At 36.1% G+C, this 13,559-nt stretch overlaps 1 protein-coding gene across 3 annotated transcripts; it reads left to right on the forward strand.

Moving 5' to 3' along the window:
* Nucleotides 1–1,495: 1,495 nt before the first annotated feature.
* On the forward strand, nt 1,496–5,779 carry LOC145556198 (uncharacterized). 3 transcript variants are annotated; one of them, XM_081617852.1, is made up of 6 exons: nt 1,496–1,808; nt 4,618–4,869; nt 4,961–5,077; nt 5,176–5,257; nt 5,347–5,448; nt 5,531–5,779. In XM_081617852.1, the coding sequence occupies exons 2-6, from the start codon at nt 4,862–4,864 to the stop codon at nt 5,630–5,632; spliced, it is 411 nt and encodes a 136-aa protein (XP_081473978.1). In that variant the 5' UTR covers nt 1,496–1,808; nt 4,618–4,861; the 3' UTR covers nt 5,633–5,779. The 3 variants fall into 3 exon arrangements, with proteins under 3 accessions (XP_081473978.1, XP_081473979.1, XP_081473980.1); XM_081617853.1 differs by having other exon boundaries at nt 5,194–5,257; XM_081617854.1 differs by lacking the exon at nt 5,347–5,448 and having other exon boundaries at nt 5,194–5,257.
* The last annotated feature ends 7,780 nt before the right edge of the window (nt 5,780–13,559 follow it).

The raw sequence follows: 13,559 nt of genomic DNA on the forward strand, positions 1-13,559 counted from the left end.
CTTCGGTCATGAGTAAATCTTCGTCAAGGAAATCGTACTCATCTTCTTCTTACTCAACTTCTTCTAGCGGAAAGTCCGCTAAGAAGACAGAAACCGAAGAACCTTTGATTGCTTTTTTGTGGTACAAATTTCAAGTCAAACTGAGCAAGATTGACTATCCACCTTGATAATCTTCCATTGAGTGTTGCTTTTTCGAACAAGTATTTGAGAGGATCCATCTTGGACACGACATGCACTGTATGAGTGAGCATGTAATGTCTTAATTTCTGCGCAGCCCACACAAGTGCGAGACATAACTTTTCAAGTGGTGTGTATCGTGTGACCGTAAGGTAGAGTCGAAGAGGAAAGTCGGGTATTGCTGGCGCTAGCGCGGGTGGGTTTGCCAGATACTCTTTGATTTTGTCGATAGCTTTTTGGCAATCGTCATCCCATGTGACTGGTACATTTTTCTTAAGCTTCTTGATATAGGTTCACATATCGCTGTGAGTTTTGATATGAACCTACTTATATATTGCAACCTTCCAATGAAACCTCGAATTTCCTTCTCATTCTTGGGCGGTGGCATGGCCATGATTGCTTTGACTTTTGTGGGATCTATTTCAATCCCTCGAGAACTGATCACATATCCAAGTAATTTGCCTGACGTGACTCCGAATGCACACTTTGTTGGATTTAATCTCATGTTGTACTTGCGGATTATTTCAAAGAACTTGCGAAGTGCAATGATGTGGCCTGGGTACTAGTAGAAAAAAATGCTATTTGTAACGCCCTATTAGTAACTGGCGTATATTATGCTAGTTACGAAAGCATCAATAGTAACCGACTAAGATAATGCCAGTTACAAATTTCATGACATTAGTAACCAACGTAGTAAATGTCAGTTATAATATGTGGTTTATCATTATTTGAAGTTTTATTAGTAACTGACTAAATAAATGTCAGTTACAAATGTTTAGTCACAAAAAATTTAACTAAAAAACTTATAACTAGCTTACAAACGCCAGTTACAAATACTTAGTCAAAGAAAATTTGACCAAAGCGTTTGTAACTAGCTTATAAACGCCAGTTACAAATAGTAAGTCAAAAAAAGTTGACCAAAACATTTGTAACTAGCTTAGAAACGCCAGTTACAAATAATAAGTCAAAGAAAAGCTTACCAAAACATTTGTAACTAGCTTACAAACGTCAGTTACAAATAATAAGTCAAAGTACATTTGACCAAAAATTTTGTAACTAGCTTACAAATGTTGGTTATAAATAATAAGTCTAACAATAATTTTTGTTTTTTTTAAAAGCAACAAATATTAAGTTTTCTACTTTCCCTTAATTTTATTTATTTTTCATTAAATTTTTTTTTTGAAAAGTAATTTTCATTTAAATTTTGATTAAAGGTAAAAAAAAAAATAATAATAAAATTAAAGTAGCTAGTATTATTCAGGTTTCTTATTTTACTTCCCTCCTACTAAGTAGATTAACTTACCAAACAAAAAAAAAATTCATTTGTCAAAAAAAGAAAAATAAAATATATTCTTCAGTTCCAATTGACTCTCTGCTACAGCCATAGCCCAAACCAACTGCTACTCCCTACAACTTTTCCGCCATAGCCCAAGCTACTACTTGCTACTTTTCCGACCTTTGCTCTATTGCCGGTGATCCTAGTACTCCATTAAAGGCTATTTAATTTCTTTCATAATTCAATTCAATATTTTAAAATTTAGGGTTTATTGCTTTCAACCGCATTCGTAATCGCCTACAATCGGTACTCGTGGAATTGCCTAATCCAGCCACCAATCATAATTTTGCGACAGGTATAATCTTAATTAACTCATCATAATCTAATTTTTTATGCATGTTAGATTAATTTATTAGAAATATTATGTGGAGTTGAAGCGTTGATCATAATCTACTTTGTTTGTATGATTATTAGAAAAAAAAAAGTAGCTTTTTTAGATGACAGCAAGTTTGGTATTCAATGTTATGATTAATTTTGTTTAAATTAATTGGTATTTATCTAGTGGTATTATGAGTAATTTTGGACCAATTGATCTTGAGATGGAAAGTATCAATATTAGAATTGTCTACTAAAACAAATTGTAAGACTGAAACTTTATATAGTATCGTGATTCTTATAGTTTTTGCAAGATATCTTGATTAATTGGTTTCTCTTAAGTCTAACCATTTTTCTATAATCTGCCAAACTCATTGAGGGGGGCTTGATAAGAGGCTTGGAGTTAGATTTACCTTGCTATGAAATAAGTTAGCAATTGGAGTGATTCTTCCATCGTATATAGGCTCTAAATGGGTGGAATGAGGGCATGTAGTTTTTGTTAAGCTTAATAATTGGTGGAACTTTAAACCACTAAGTACAAGTAGCTAGGTACTCCGTACTGAAGTACATTTGCAAAGCTAGAGATGAGGTGCATCCTACCAAAATGCATACCTAGAATAGTGCTCTGTTGCTCGTAAATTCTTGTTTTGGAAAAGTTTATAATAACATTATTGTACTTGATAATATACCAAATACTTTGTAAAATGTGTTTTACCTTCAAGTAAAGTAATTTCGAAAAAGTTACAGGTTTTGGGTCTAGTTATCACACAATTGAACTTGTTTAATTTTATCAGTTTGTATGTAAAAATATACGGAGTAACAACAACAACAACAACAATAATAATAATAATAATCATGTAACCAACATTATGTCAATAAATAAAAATATTAAGAAGAAGTGAGTCAGTGAGTAAGAACTAAGATAGAGAATTAGAGATAGAACTCATAGAAGGCTAGAAGCCATCAGCCTTTCTGATTTGGTTTATGAACTTTGTGATTGTCAGAATCTAAGTCATTATACTCAAACTGGAAAACAAAATTAAACAGTCAGGTGAAACTATTAATTCTCACGACAATCCTCCCTATTGCATTGCTCTGAACAACTAGCTAATTGAGCCACTTCTTCATTTATGTGATTTATATAGCTTAATTAGTAGAAGAATTAGCTAAACAACACAATACAACTTATCAGGAAAACATTGATTCTACCTACTTTGAGAAAATAATGTACAGTTAAAATTGTATGCACCCTATAATATAACCAATATTTTGAAGGATATTCGCGGTAGTTTATTATCCAAGATGCATGCACAACTGGAGAGTTTGAGACATAATGTGTCTTTTGTATGGCACATACTTTCTATGTAACTATTATATGCATAAAGTGTAGAACTGCAGCAGATTTGCTCTCTTGTGAGCCCTTCTAAATTTTCATCTTTTTTGCTTCTAAGTTTTCTGATCTTCTTTATAGCACAAAACTGAAAAGTCTACATGCAATTTATTTGTGTATATTTTCTCTGTTGTGACTTATAAGCCCTTTTATTTGTTCGGTTCGTCGACCAATTGACCAGATTGGTAAATAAAAAAGACCCTTAGCGACAATTTGGTAAAAAAAATAATTCTGATGACAATTTGGTAAAAAAAATAACCCTAAGTGACAATTTGGTAAATAAAATAATCTCAGGCGACAATTAACCCAAAAAATAATCTCAGGTGACCCACAATATGAAGCTGGAATAAGGGAATTTATTAATTTTGCTATTAAAAATGTTGGGGATCGATCTAGGTTACCATTCCTTGTTTCAATTTGTAGTTGTTGGTGTGTTGTAATTGTAGTTGCTTGTTACTTATCTTGGTCTAATAGTCATGCTAATATGTGTATCAAGTGGTTGAATTTCATCCTTTTGCTTTGTTGTTCGTTCTTGACAGAATATAAAGGCCAAGATTGCAATCAAAATCTGAAACACTACTTTGTATAGTATAGTGAGACATAAAATATCCAATAGGATAATGAGCATATGGTAGAGTTTAGTGAGACATAACTCAGACATTTATCAAAACTGATTTCGAGAGCTAGAAGTATTGACATTTATCAGCAAAGTAGGATATATTGCTTTCGTCGCCACTGTTTCAGACTATCACACTTTAACATCAATACCATAGTATTTGATTAAGTAAAGCCCAAAAAGGTTAATAAAGGGGAGAGGGAATGAGAGCACAAATTTAGAACTGAAAATCAGAGATGAAATTCAGAACTGATTTCAGAGCTGAAATTCAGAACTGATTTAAGAGCTGAAATTCAGAATTGATTTCAGAGGTGATATTCAAAGTTAATTTCAGAGCTGAAATTCATAACTGATTTCAGTGCTGAAATTCAGAAATGATTTCAGTGTTGAAATTCAAAATCAGATCTGAAGTTCAGAACTGAAAATCAAAACTGAAATCAAAGCTGAAATTCAGGACTGAAAATCAGAACTGAAATCAGAGTTTTGGATCCTTTTGAGTTTTGAGTGACGAGATAGTACTTGACCAATTCGCTAATACTAAAACTAGTAGCCATCAGTTACTCTTTGCTAGGAATTGAAGTTAACAATTAGCATTGTTTGTTAAGCAGAACATCTGCCGGCATGCACTATTTTGCACTAAATAAAGCTTATTCAGAGCTGAAATTCTGAACTGATTAAGCATTGTTTGATAATCTCTAATTGTTGTTCTATTGTAATTGTCTTTGTTTGTTTCTAATGTACTTGTTCTAATAGTTATATACTTGCTTTTTCTATAATTTGTAGTAAGAAATGAATCGTGGTTGGATGTATGTTGAAAATCGAACTCAACCCGAGTTCTTGAACGGGATTGAGGAATTTTGTAGAACTGCTATTGAACACCAGATGACTACTAAAGGAGAAACAATCTTTTGCCCTTGCCGTGATTGCAACAATGTGAAGAAGTGGAAGGAAATTAGTGTGGTTGAAAACAATGTGAAGAAGTGGAAGGAAAAAGGATGCACAATGCAAATTCATTTTGGCTCCATATATGGAAGCGTATGTACTACTGATCCTTGAAATCTTTACTTTTTCATAATTTTATTATTTTTATTATGTGAATAATAAAAACAAGTTTATTGAAATGTAGGAATCATTGGGTACTCTATGTGATTGATTTGCGTATGAGTCTTGTGTATGAGTTTGATTCTGTTATTCAATCACCTCCGAACGCTCGAAACTCAGAGTTGTCCAAAGTAATGAAGATGTTAGTACACAACATTCCTAGTACTACGTATTCATATGCATGTGATTAAAATTTATTTTTCATTCGTTTAATCTAATGCTTTTTATGATTTTTTTTAGACCTTACAATGTATGTAGGTCACACCTTAAAGGAAATGCTTTCAAAACGAGTAAGCCACAATTACTACACATAAGAATGGAGGTAAGCGTATTATTTTTGCTTTTTCGATCTATTAGTAATAAAAGTATATATAATATATTAAATAATTGTACTATGTTCATTTGAAATAGTGTGCTCAAAAATGTGGTGGTACCGAATGTGCTTATTATGTGATGAAATATATGTATGAGATAGTATCTTTCCATAGCGATTGCAAGGGTAATTTGAAAGAGGTTAGTGATGAGATATATTACGAGTTTTGGTTGATGTTTTATTTTTATAAAGTATAATAAATATACACGTATTTTTTTTCAGGAGTATTTGGCAAGACTTGCAGCCTACAACGATGTAAAATTGGATGAGATTCGAAAACAATGGGCTAAGTTTTTTAGGCTTAATTTTTTGTTGAAAGACTAGTTATCTTATTAATCGATGTTATGATTTATCGCATTTAGCTTAATAAAATGATATAACACATTTTTATAGATCTACTTTAATTTTATTTATCCTATTGGTTATTGTTATTACATTTCTAAATTATAAATCAATGCTTTTTTAATTCAAGTTTAATTGTTTTTTGGAAATTAAAGTATAATTAATTTTTTTTTGTGTTGTATGGTTATGGATGAATAATTCGAGTTGTGTGGAACTATTTAGAGTGTTTGTATTGTATGGAAGTATTCGTAGTACGTGTTTTGTTGGTTGAATTGTAACAGGTTATAACCCATTTGACGATGGGTCGTTTGGTAGGATATACTACCATTTTTGTATTCGAATCAAATATTTTTAAAAAAATATTAATTACTAACTGGCGTAATCTAGTGCTAGTTACTAATAGTATTTTTTAAAAATAAATAAAAATATAATCGTAATCGACGTTAAGATTTGCCAGTTATTAATAATACCCTTATTGTAACCGACGTAACTTAATGCCAATTATAAATAGTGTGCTTTTTTACTTGGAAAATAGACTTTTTGTAACTGGCGTTGGGTTATGCTAGTTACGAATAATACCCTTATTGTAACCGACGTAACTTAATGCCAGTTACAAATAGTGTAATTTCTTACTTGGAAAATAGACTTTTTGTAACTGGCGTTGGGTTATGCCAGTTACGAATAATACATTATTTGTAACTAACATTAGCCGGTTACGAATAATTTTCACTAGTTGTAACGGTGGCATTCGCAACCAACAATGCCAGTTACAAATAGTCAATTTCGCCAGTTACAAATAGCACTTTTTCTACTAGTGGACGATCTTTAGACTTAACGATCATATCATCAACATAGACCTCCACCTCTTTGTGCATCATATCATGTAACAATGCTGTAGCTGCTCTTTGGTAGGTGGCACCCGCATTTTTCAACCCGAATGGCATTACCGTATAGCAATATGTACCCCATTGTGTGATGAATGTGGTTTTCTCCATATCTTCTTCAGCCATCAATACTTGATTATATCCGGCGTAGCCGTCCATGAACGATAGGAGTGCATGGTTTGTTGTGTTATCGACCATGATGTCAATGTGAGGTAGAGGGAACCCATCTTTCGGGCTTACTTTATTGAGGTCCCTGTAATCAACACACATTCTGACCCTTCCATCCTTCTTTGGAACTGGAACCACATTTGCTATCCATTCTGGATACTTGGATACTTTGATGAAACCTCCGGCCAACTGCTTTCTGATTTCTTCTTTGATTTTGAGAGCCACATCCGGTTTCATACGGCGCGGCTTTTGTTTGACAGGCTTCATACCTGGAATGAGTGGTATCGTATGCTGAGTTATATCCTTGTCAATTCCTGGCATATCTTGGTATGACCAAGAAAATACATCAACAAATTCACTAAGCAAGTTAATTAGCTCTTTGCGTTTATCTTGACTTAGTGTTAATCCAATTTTTACTTCTTTAACAGTCGTATCATTGGAAATGTTAACTATTTTTGTATCTTCGATAACTACTGTTTTATTTTCATGTTCTTCCATTGCTTTTATTATTTCTTTGTCATTTTTATCATTAGCAAAGCAATATTGATCAGGGCTAGGGGAATGACACGCATCGTAAGAAAAGGTACTCATTTTATTGAATTCATTGGTGAATACATCAAAAGGGGCAAGGTCAGCTGCGACCTTACCGGAATTATTTGGACTAGAAAGAGAGGACTCAACAAGAGACTCAGGATTGGACTCTATAGCAGAAAGAGGGTCGGCCTCAGACTCTAAGGACTCGTCTACATACTTAGACTCGGACTCAGACTCGGACCTAGACGACTCAGACTCATCAAACATAGGACCTTCGCCAGCGGTTATTTCCAACTTCTCTCCACTTGGCGTAGTGATCCTCAATGTCTTGCGCCATCCCCTTGAAATATTATCAGCTTGGACGATTAACTCGGAGGGGTCAAAATCCTTGTTTGCTATAACAGCTTGAACGAGCTCGTAATTATCATTGTAGACGGGCTTAGATTCATTCTTCTCCATTCCAAAAAGAAGGTTAATGCCTAGATCATCAGATCGTGGGCTAGCTGGTTTCTCAGTTGTGAAGAGCTCTTCGTCTTCATCAAGAAAGTCACAATCGAGGAACATCTCGAATCCTGGCTCACGCTTCCCATTGTGGACGAATGGCTCAGGGAATTCATAGCATGGGGAGTCTTCCCCTTCTTTGATGTACTGGCCATTGATGGTTAATGGATATGGATCCATGGCCATTTCCGTCTTCATGATTCGATCGTTGTTGCGAGCCTTCATCTTCAAGAGGGCTTGTCTCACATCTTCTTTTGTCGGCTTGAATCCCAAGCAAAAAGTATCCTTCTTGAGTGCACCAGGATGGCCCCAAAGTTCAGCCATTTTCTTTTTGAGTCCGAGGGTCATTCCAGGGAAATTCCCTTGCTTCTTCAGAATGGCATTAATATTGGTGTTTGAATAGGGATCGAAGTCGAGATGGCACTTTTCCTCTTCTTCAATCACGAGAACATCATCGAGTGAAAACCCCCAAAGATCTTCGTCTTCTTCGTCATGTTCGACATGGACAATAGGAGTGTCGATAACTTGAATGCGCATAGGAGAGGCATCAATGGTAATTGTAACCCCTCCAACTATGGCTTTCACTTTCTGGTGCAGCGATGATGGAATCGCCTTAAGCTCATGAAGCCAAGGGCGTCCTAACAACAGATTAAAAGAGGCCTTAATATCTACCACCTGAAACTTGGTGCGACGTTCAATGGCCCCAGTAGTTATGTTTAGTGTGATAGTACCTACGGCTTGACGGCGAGTATTATCATAAGCACGAATCCCTTGGGTCGAGGGAGTCAGTTCTTCATTCTTTATGCCCAACTTCTTTGCAGTGCGGAGTGGGCATACATTGATCGCAGAGCCGTTATCAACCAGGCTCATAGGAACATTCATCTGCCTACACACCACAATGAGGTGTAAGGCCTTATTATGTTGGTCCCCTTCCGGGGGCAGATCCTTGTCAGAAAACGAAATCAGATTGCTAGTACTTGGCAATTCAGTAGTGAGAAAGTTGACCAGTCCTTGAGGAGTCATGTCATCATCAACTCCTATTTTCACCAGAGCATTCATCACAGCCTTTCGATGCTCGTGAGAGGTGGCCAAAAGCTTCCATACATTCATCTCCACCTTGGTCTTTTGTAATTGTTTGACCACATCGTTGTTCACAGGGTCGATGGGATCAACTATCGGATGTGATTGCGGTGGAGGTGGAGGTGGACTAGGTTGTTGCAACCATCCACTTCTAGTGAGAACCTTGACCTCAAGGTCTCCCCAAACATCTTCACTTGTGCCAAGAGATGAATAGGCTATATCCTTGAGATAGACGTCTTCATCGTCACTATCCCAAATTCCATTCACTTCTTCAGAACTCGGGACAAATACAACTTCCGGCAGAGGTTCATTCACAGGTTGAATGAGTATTGACGGATCAAAGGAGACTTCATCTCCCATGATAGCCAAAGCATCGGAAAGAGGACCTGTTTGAATGTTAGGCTTCTTGCCCCCTGGAGGGACAAGAAGTTGATTAGCATCAATTAGGTCTTGGATCGCATCCTTCAACCTCCAACACTTTTTAGTATTATGACCCTTGCCTTGATGAAATTTGCAATGAGCATTGGGGTCATAGCTGGCGTACCTATTCTCTGGTCGAGGTTCTGGAAATGGTCCAATTGGCATAATCAGTCCTTGACCATGCAAACGGTCAAAAGCAGCATCATAAGTCATTCCCAAAGGCGTGTAAACCCTCCTTTGCCTTTGGAATCTTTAAGGAGGAGCAGTAAGGGCCAGCACATCATTGATATTGATATTGTTGGTAGCATTATTGGGCTTGGAAGAAGAAGAAGAAGGAGTGTCGTTCTTCTTGTTTTTCCAAGTGATATTATTATTGTTGCTACCAGCAGTCTTCATCAGTTCATCCTCGATATTGATCCCAATATCGTATACAACTTCAAAGGTACTCAGAGGCAGAAACTTCAAGTGTTGCTTGTACTTATGAGTTAGATTGGCAATGAACAAACGAACCATCTCTTTTTCCTTGGGGGGATCCACCAAGAGCGCGGTTGTTTCCCTCCACCTGCTTAAGTAAGTGGTGAAGCCTTCATTCTCTTTCTGTTTGAGAATGGAGAGTTCACGTTCAGAAGTCTTGGCTTGAATGTTACACTTGTAACGATTCATGAAGCTTTCAGCAACATCCTCCCAGGTCGCGACATGTTTGGATTCCAAAGAGTAAAACCACTGTTGACAGGCATGCTCCAAGGAAAGAGGGAACACTGTAGGGAAGAGTGTCACATCTACTCCCTTAAGAGCCATAGTTGCAGAAAAAGCCTTCAAATGGAAAAGCGGATTATCAGTAGGCTTGAATTTGGGAATGTCAGCAGTGGAAAACTTCTCAGGAAGCTTGTCCCTTATGGCCGAAGAGGTGACAGGCTATTCCACATAAGTGAATTCTTTAGAAATCTTACTCATCTGTTCCTTAATCTTGTCCATTGCAGCGGTAGTGACATTGTTTTGATTGTCTTGCTCTAACGTGTTGACTCTAGTGGTGAGTGTCTGCATCATGTTAGACAACATTTCAATTGTCTTGTTGATGTTCTCGATGTCTTCTTTAGTAGCCATTGGTTGAAAGTAGACTGGAGATGGATCTTGTGGAGATGATTGTTGTGGTTTCCTTGTACGCCTCTTTGGTATAAGAGGTTGTTGAGGTATTGACTCGAATCGTAACAATCTACCCCTGCTTCTTGACCAAGTGCTGTGACACTGAAACAAACACACCTTTAATGACCAAACTTAACCTTAACCCATCCGGATAAAAAAAATGAATTTTAAAAAAATCTATAATTTTGAAATTCTCTTTGTTTATTTTTTTGTTTTTTTTGTTTTTTTTTTTAAAAAACAATATGGGAGGATATTATCCGACTTACACTAGTAGAATAAATGTGATGGGAAGCGATTATAGGCAAGCGGTTTACAAAATCCGCTTCCCATTAGATTAATAAAAAAAAAAAGAGGGAAGTGTAATGGCAAGCGATTTTGGCGCGAACCGCTTGCCTTTTAACTAATGGCCAGCGGTTTAGCCTTGAACCGCTTACCATTAGTTAAATTGGCAAGCGGTTCAAGGCCAAACCGCTGGCCATTTAAAAAAAAAAAGCGGGATATACCCTTTTCTTCTCCTCCCTGCGAAATTTCAGCGCACTTCACTTAGCTTCTTCGTTCTCACTTCACTCCTCCTCTCTGTCTCCCGCCTTCACTCCTCCTCTATGTCTCCCTCGTCCTCACCTCTCTTCTCACTTCTTCAGATTCCGGCCACCTGATGTGTCTATTTTATATAGTATTTTACCCCCGTTTCTTGGTCATAATTAGTAGTGTTTTTGGCTCTTTAGAGCCACTTTTATTACTAATTGGTGTTTTCTAGTGTTTTCGTAGATTTGGTTGACTTTTTCAGGGATTTATGCTTTTGGAGTATTTTCCCGGGATATTTTAGAGCAACTACGGAAGCTAGAAGGACGCGACCACTTTCGGAGCCCAGGATCGGTGAGAGCCGGTGATTAAGGGCTCGGTAATTGGGATCCCGAGGCATTTGGACCAAGTATTCGAGACCCGAGAGGAAACCCAGATTGGGCCAAGAAATCTAGCCCAATCGAAGTCCAAGCCTCAAGAGGAGTAAAGACCCGATCGGGCAACCTCTAGCTCGATCGGGCGCGGCAAACCATAGGGCTGCATGCTAAGGCGCGCCCGATCGTGCGAGCATCTAGCACAATCGGGCGATGCTGCTTGGGAAGAACGCGAAGAAAAAGGCGCGCCCGATCGGGCGGCCCTTCGCCCGATCGGGCGCGCATTTCTGGAAGACTTGATTTAGTTTAGTTTTAATTCTTGTTTTAGAAAACGTTTAAATAGGATTTTGTACGGAATTATTAGATGACCTTCTTTCTTAGACTTTCTCTCTCTACTTAGTATTTTTCTCTCTCTTAAATTCTCTCTAAACCTTTGTTCTTAATTCTACTCTGAATTCCAGATTTATTTTGGTAACGATTTCTCTCCCCTCAATCTTAGTTGTTTATTTTATTCCTTTCATCATGATTTATTTTATTGTTTTGATTAGTTTAGTTTTTACCATGTGTGAGTAGTTCTATTTCTATGGTTTATGGGGATCTAATAAATAATATGAAGGGGTAATTTATTGTTGTTAATTATCAATGCTAGATTAATTTCCTATTGATTGATTTAATGCTATGTGACTAGATTAGGCCTGATCTTTTATGCATGAGTTTGACAATATGGATTCGAGATTTGACAGATGAGAATTAATGTTTAGGTCTAGTTTTAATAGGCAGATTAATTTATAAATGGTTAAGTCGAGATTCGAGAGATGAGATTTAATACCGGTAAATTAATTGTGTGATTGTAATACGTAGCAAAAGCCCTTTACAATCTGGTTAATTGGTGCATTGATGATTGACTATTATTGATTATTGGTATTTCATGATAATTTCTTATTGAATTGTTTTAATGTTTTACAATTGCGGCTTGTAAAAGTGTAGCAATATTAAATTGATGAATCGAGCAGATGTTAATTTGATATTAAAGGCTATTTTCAATAAGAACTTAGATCTAGTAAATTGCGAAAGCCTGTTAGATCTATGGTGATTAATAAATTGCGAGAGCCTATTAATCGTGTTATTTATGCAATGTTAATGATTGATTACTATGTTTTACCCTGGAGTATTATTTATTGGTGAACCTATACCCTAGATCCTTTCATATATTGTTTTCTCTCTATTCTCAATCTTAGTAGTTTAGTTACTTATTCGAATATAAATATTGGTTACTAGATAATTTAGATTATATTAATTAAATAGGAGTAAAAAGACTTGTTTCCCTGTGGAGATCGACCCTACTTCCCTATCTACTTTAGTTAGAGGACTTAGGAATTATTTTTGATTAGGGGATACGACTTTACCCTGTCAAAATTTAGCGCCGTAGCCGGGGAAACGGTTTTATTTTTATTTCTAATTATTATTAAAGTCTAGATTATTTTTTTAATTTTTTATTGTTTTTATTTTTTTTATGAGTTGAAAATATCCATGCTTACGTCACTACAAGAATTATATAATTTTTATGCAGCACCTAACTACTGTAGTTGTCAACATCTTTGTCATGAAAATCCTGAATGTCCTTATAGTGAGTTTTTTATGCGTGCTTCGGATGATTTTAGAGTCTTTCCATATACATATGATCATATTCGGAAACGATTAGTTGCTAATGAAAGTTATTGGAAGGATCTTGATGAAAAAGTCTACGGACACTATAATAATATGAATGTTATTGAGGATGAAGAACCGTCGGTTATAGAATTTGTGGTTGAAAAATCATTGGTTGACGAATCGGTGATTGAAAAATCATTAGTTGTAGAAACGGTGGTTGAAAATTTCTTTGTTGATGATGAGGTTATTCGTAAGGGTGGAATTTTCAAGTCATTATTGGATGATAAAGACAATGACTACCTCCGTGTTCGTTCTATTAATTCTAAATTTTTAGCGGAGGAAGTAGAAGGTTGTGGTGTATTTTCATCTCTCACTTTTGATTTTTCCTTCTACCTTGAGTTCTCTTTATGTGCTCCTAACCTTTTCTTTGTAGGGATTAATGTGCTTGCAATTAAGCCCTATATAGTGTTTAATGAAATGTTTGCAGGAGCGTTTGATAAGTTACTCAAGGCGTTGAATTCTTCCGATTGAGAGAAGGAGTATGGTCGAGCAGGACCTTGATAAACTAGCGCTTTGCGGGAGGCAACCCGTACTTTATTTTGCCTTTTAATTAGTTTAGTTTTTTTTTCTTAT

Source organism: Chenopodium album, chromosome 8, assembly GCF_948465745.1.
Source record: "Chenopodium album chromosome 8, dcCheAlbu1.1, whole genome shotgun sequence".
NCBI classification, from domain to species: domain Eukaryota; kingdom Viridiplantae; phylum Streptophyta; class Magnoliopsida; order Caryophyllales; family Amaranthaceae; genus Chenopodium; species Chenopodium album.

Coding starts and splice junctions, on each gene's coding strand:
- LOC145556198 (XM_081617852.1), top strand. Junction 5,078..5,175: donor TTGTCCAAAGTAATGAAGAT/GTTAGTACACAA, acceptor GATTTTTTTTAG/ACCTTACAATGTATGTAGGT. Junction 5,449..5,530: donor GCAAGGGTAATTTGAAAGAG/GTTAGTGATGAG, acceptor ATTTTTTTTCAG/GAGTATTTGGCAAGACTTGC.